General features: G+C 48.5%; 1 protein-coding gene across 1 annotated transcript; it reads left to right on the top strand.

Moving 5' to 3' along the window:
• The first annotated feature begins 2,574 nt into the window (after positions 1–2,574).
• LOC123431491 (probable indole-3-pyruvate monooxygenase YUCCA5) lies at positions 2,575–4,067 on the top strand. Its single transcript, XM_045115309.1, has one exon. It carries the CDS (start codon positions 2,723–2,725, stop codon positions 3,986–3,988), a length of 1,266 nt encoding a protein of 421 aa, XP_044971244.1. The 5' UTR covers positions 2,575–2,722; the 3' UTR covers positions 3,989–4,067.
• Positions 4,068–5,996: the final 1,929 nt, after the last annotated feature.

Below are 5,996 nucleotides of genomic sequence, written 5' to 3'. Positions count from 1 at the left end.
AATTGTTTGAAGTCAAACTTTGTAAACTTTGTAAAGTTTGACCATACTTATATGAAAAAAAATATCATCATCTAAAGATTACAATACCAAAGTTAAAAATAGTGAATATTAAATCCATGATGCATCTAATGATATTAATTTTGTATTGTGAATGTTGATATTTCTTTTATGAACTTGATCAAACTTTACGAAGTTTGACTTTAGACAAATCTTATATACGAAGTAAAAATGACAGGAGGGAGTATGCACTATAGGCTCAGCATGGCAACACTATTCATGCTAGCCATTCCCCCATGATCCAATGGTCGAGGATTGCTCCGTGTATCGGCATTGCTCATCTCTTCCCGTTTGCTCTTTATTTCAAGTTAGTGGGGATCCAAGCCCTTGAACCTCCGATGAATGCACACACCTACATCAGTTGGGGACAGGAGTAGATGTACATTCTCATCGTACTCAAATCCTATTCGCATAAAAAATAATCATACTCAGATCCAACACGCGTCAACTTAAATATAGCAGCATTTGCATATTTGTCCAAAGAATGGGTAGTTTCTCTTACATGTTGCAATGCGATGTGCCAGACTTACTTAATTCCTGCACACAAGCATGTAAGAATTGTTCATTAGGACGAGACCATGTTTCTTACAAACCTTTTTTTTAAAGAAGCGCAAGCCTTCCAACCTTTACATTCTTGGATGCATCAGAACCAAGATTTCAAATTCCAGTAACATTTGAATTTTGCAAGTTACAACACTCTTTTGATTGTCCTGATTTTTTAGGTTACCAGTGTTTCGATATCCACTAAAATAAACTTCATTGAAATCTTAAATGCCGCATACAAATGTATCTTTTTCAAAAATGATACCAAGCATCGAAGGTAAGCACACCGTCTTAAAACATCCCAAGATCACATAATCAAAAGTTACAACAACTGTGATAATCTGTGACGCTCATTCTACGACGATTCAGTGAAAAAACGTCATATTTTGTGAAATTGATATGATTCCCCAACGTTTTTTCATTGAATCGTCACAGAACGTGCGTCACGGATTATCACATTTGTTGTAGTGGTTATAGTCGTCCTTGAAGATCGGAGTCACAATGGCGGGTCATAATTTTTAGAAAGAGTTCACAATTTTCTTTGCCCTCAAGGTTCGATTTTGGGACATGTTTTACCCATCACATATAACACAAACTCTTCTACTGGACTCAATTTAACCAAACTACTGCCATGTGTAACAAGTGTGCTTGAAATTTTTAATGTGAAACATAACAGCGGTGCTTCGCCAACCAAAAAAAAGCCTAGAATTAAGTATAACATTTGTCTTTTGACTTGTCTCTCTTTTGTACATGTCAAAATGCTTAAGCTTTTCAGTTGAAATCTACAGGTAATAGCATTTTGGTGTGCCAATGAACATATCTATTTGTTTCCTATTTTGGTGACATTTGCAAAATTCATTTTGACGGGCAGAGCGTATGCTCCCTAGAGCCAAATTAGATTTCCGCACATTTTACCCCTTTAAAATTGCAGCCGTTTTCCAAGTGGTCGGCCCCACATGTAAGTGCTTTAATTGGCAAAAAGAAGAAAATGCGAGAGGTAGACGGTTTTATTTGGCCGGCCGGTTTCCTTTCGGTTCACAGTTGGTTCGGGTTTTCCTCGGCGTCCCCACTTGTCATCATCCTCCGCTAGCTGCTCCCACATGTAAGATGGCAGTCGTAATTAATGACAGGACTAACTTAACCACGGCCATCGTGCTTGCATGCGCGCGTGCATGGTTTCCCCTAATTGACCAGATTAGTGAGTCCCATGGCGTGCAAGCTGCTAGCGCACAGATCTCGATGCAGCAGGAGCAGCAGCAGATAAGCAAGCGGCGCGGCGCGGCGGCCGGCATGGTCGTCCAACCTTCCCCGGCCGGGCTGGAAACAAGGGGCCGTCCCCGTCCCCGTTGCCGCCGGGCTGCATCTGCATGTTCTCCACGGGTAACGGCATCCCTGCATGTGTCCTCTCCTCACCCGCCAGAATCTTGCATGCTCTCCATGCACTCCCCTCTTTCTCTCTCTCCCTCTCTCTCTCTAGAAAAAAAATTCAAAATCAAAATAGTTTTTTTAACAGAGTACAATCGCAAATACAATCACCCCTACGAAAAAACATGCCGGCACGTCATCTTGAGATTAACGAAGTTGTTAGAGACACCGCACCGATGTCAAGTCTGGAAACTTTAACTCCGATAAACGGGAGATATCACCGTCGTCTTAATAACCATCCAATCACAGATTGATTTACGAAAAGAAAAAAAGAAACAAATTGCTCTCTCATAAGCTAGCGTATCTCTCTCCTAAGCTAGCAGGGAAATTCATGTAGCAATAAACTAACAAGGATTAGAAGTTTGCAATTTTGAAGAAGAAAAAAAGCACTTAGATCGTATCAATCTTCAAATTATCATTTGCTCCCTCCATGATTCCATCACTCTCCTTTCTCTCTCCTCACACCTCATCTCCCTCTCTTCCCTGCCCTCCACATACCCTTCAACCCCTATATAAGCACCACCACTCCTTCCTCCCAAACCACCAACACACAACACATCAGCAACAGCAGCAGCAACAACAACAGCAACCAACAAACACCTTCTTCAACCTCAGCATCTTCACCACCTTCCCTTCTCTCAACCGATCACACAGCAGGCCAGCAGCCACCAAAGCAAAAGCAAGAAACCCATCAAGCATGGTGCTCCTGTCTAGCGATCGCATGGACAGCCTCTTCTCCCCGCGTTGCGTGTGGGTGAACGGGCCCATCATTATCGGCGCCGGGCCGTCGGGGCTCGCCGTGGGCGCCAGCCTCCGTGAGCAGGGCGTGCCGTACGTGATGCTGGAGCGGGAGGACTGCATCGCCTCTCTGTGGCAGAAGCGCACCTACGACCGCCTCAAGCTCCACCTCCCCAAGCAGTTCTGCCAGCTCCCCCGCATGCCCTTCCCCGCCGACTACCCCGAGTACCCCACCCGCCGCCAGTTCATCGACTACCTCGAGGACTACGCCGCCGCCTTCCACGTCAAGCCCGAGTTCGGCAGCACCGTGCAGTCCGCCCGCTACGACGAGACCTCCGGGCTCTGGCGCGTGCACTCCTCCTCGGCCAAGTCCGGCGAGATGGAGTACATCGGGCGCTGGCTCGTGGTCGCCACCGGCGAGAACGCCGAGAACGTGGTGCCCGACATCCCCGGCCTCGACGGCTTCGCCGGCGAGGTCGCCCACGTCAGCGAGTACAAGTCAGGCGACAAGTACAAGGGCAAGCGCGTGCTCGTCGTCGGCTGCGGCAACTCGGGGATGGAGGTCTCCCTGGACCTGTGCGACCACGGCGCGCTCCCGTCCATGGTGGTTCGCGACGCCGTGCACGTGCTCCCGCGCGAGGTGATGGGAAAGTCGACCTTCGAGCTGGCCACGCTGCTCATGGCGTGGCTCCCGCTCTGGTTCGTGGACAAGGTGATGGTGTTCCTCTCCTGGCTGATCCTCGGAAACCTGGCCGGCTTCGGCATCCGGCGCCCGGCCATCGGCCCGCTGACGCTCAAGAACAAGTACGGCAAGACGCCGGTGCTGGACACGGGCGCGCTAGCAAAGATCAGGTCCGGCGACATCACCGTCGTACCCGGAGTGTCCCGGTTCACCAAGAGCAGGGCGGAGCTGAGCGACGGCACCGCCCTCGACCTCGACGCGGTGGTGATGGCGACGGGGTACCGCAGCAACGTCCCACAGTGGTTGCAGGGCACCGACTTCTTCGGTAAGGACGGGTATCCCACCACCGGCTTCCCCAACGGGTGGAAGGGCAAGTCGGGGCTCTACTCCGTCGGCTTCACCCGCCGCGGCCTCTCCGGCGCCTCCGCCGACGCCGTCCGCATCGCCAAGGACCTCGGCCAGGTGTGGCGCGAGGAGACCAAGCCCACCACCAAGCGGGCCGCCGGCGCCTGCCATAGGCGCTGTATCTCCGTCATCTTCTAAGCAACCACACAAAGCCGGCCTTCCTTCTCCGGCGACGACGACGACGACGACTAACCAAATCCCCTTGATTACTTTGTTGATGATGTTGATTTCGTTCATTGTAAGAGTAAGAGTGAGAGAGTGAGAGAGTGAGATGTGAAAAAAAAAAGATGTTAATTACCTAGTAGGTTATACGTACGGTATGTAAGGTAGGAAGGATATAGTAAAGTGGAGCCCTCTCGTCAGTGGGGAAGCGGAGTGGAGCCCCTGGGGCCGGGACTTTTATTACTGTAGCTAAGGGGCGCCATGGTGCACTGCTCTACTGTACAGCACCACCACACTTTAGCTCTACCCAGTGATGGAAAGATGAGGCTCATTTCACCATCTTGTATTTTTCTTTTTTACTGTCTTTGTGCAACACCCCCTCAGTGAATATACATGACCAATGTTGTTACTCATATGCTCTTGTCTCTTTTCCATCAGTTATTTTTCCTTGAAAACAGTTTACAGCTCCTTCTCAGTCTCTCTCTAGATCTCTCTCTCTCTCTCTCTAGGGTTGCTGGTAGCATTAGCAACAGCATGAGTATCTGATGAACCAGTCAATGATGTGAAGGAGGTGGTGTCCCTTTGAGGGAGCCAAGGAATTCATTGGGGGAAGAGGAAGCAGGGGAGGGTGGTGGTGGAATTCCCTGCCTCTTGTCCTTTGGCTGTCTCACTGGATCTGGCCATGGCTGGCTCCTGGTGCTCTGGGAAGTTAAATCAGAATCAACCAGATCTCACCATGCTTCATGCTCCACCAGCTGCTGCCACCACCTGCTGCCTGGTGGCCCTCTGCCAAGATTCCACCAGTCATTAACCCCAAAGTCAATCACTAAACAAGTCTCTTCCTCATCACTCATCACCTAGCTAGCCACGGTTGCTTACTTACTAGCTTCTTACTCAGTCACAGGCTTACAGCTCTGCATCTGCACTCCCTCCGTTTCAAAATAAGTATCTACCGTGGTTTCAGTTTGAATTACTCGTTGCGAAGCGAACTGGGTTCGTAAACTTTTTCAGAAATAAAGTGGGCTTAATCATGGGGGTTAGGCGTGCCCCCCTCCAATTATTTTGCCATGGTTGCTAATTAGGTGCGTGCATACTATACCGGCTGATATTGTGGTGATCTCTTTGGCCTAGCTGCTGCTGTTTGTATACACAAAAAAGGGATGCAAAAGCTTCAGTTGAAACCACCCCACGGTTTCTTTTATGGAATGATGATACTTGGTACAACTCGATCCCCGTTTGCTCTGATCTGTCCTATTAATACCCAATAATAATAATAATAATAATAATCCCAGGCCATCTTAGAATCAAAAGTCCTAGTTAATTTCTCCAATCAAAGCCATCAGCAAATGAACAAAATACAGAAGAAGAAGAAGATCATTAGAGACGAGCTTAGTTTATGTGTGATGAATGAATCATCTCTCAACAACAACAACAACAACAACAAGAATAAAAATGTGATGGTGATCAGATGAGAGGATAATTAACCAGAGCATAATCATGCGTGAGCTGGGTGTGGGTTGTATCCCAGTCGTCCCAGGTAGATGGATGCGAAGCCCCCACTGAGCACTGAGAAGATGGCAGGGAAAACCAGGAGGAAGATCCCAGGCGGCCCAGCAGCAACAAGAGGAGACCCCAGTGAATCACGGGCCATTTCAGATCTCTCTACATCACCAGCTAGCTATCCATCACTCGCTGCATCGACAGATTTGGTTGCCGCATGGGCATGGCTGGAAAAGTTCAGCCGCTTTGTTTCCCATCAACTTGTCCGAATTCCTTGGGTGGTGCTGCTGGGAAGTTCACATTGTTCCCTTTTTTTTTTCTTCATGCATGCTAGTTGGTGATGTATGGTTTTCGGAACCGGACCGATATATGATCGGGTGGCCAGTTTCAACTCATGTTATTGTGACATCAGTCTCTTGTTGAAAATGTATCTACCCATATCGTATCGTATCGGATCTTGCTCTGTTTTCTACGAAATGAACTG

Source organism: Hordeum vulgare, chromosome 2H (genome assembly GCF_904849725.1).
Source record: "Hordeum vulgare subsp. vulgare chromosome 2H, MorexV3_pseudomolecules_assembly, whole genome shotgun sequence".
NCBI lineage: Eukaryota > Viridiplantae > Streptophyta > Magnoliopsida > Poales > Poaceae > Hordeum > Hordeum vulgare.
Note: the sequence above shows the minus strand (reverse complement) of the source record. Positions and strands in the feature narration are given on the sequence as shown.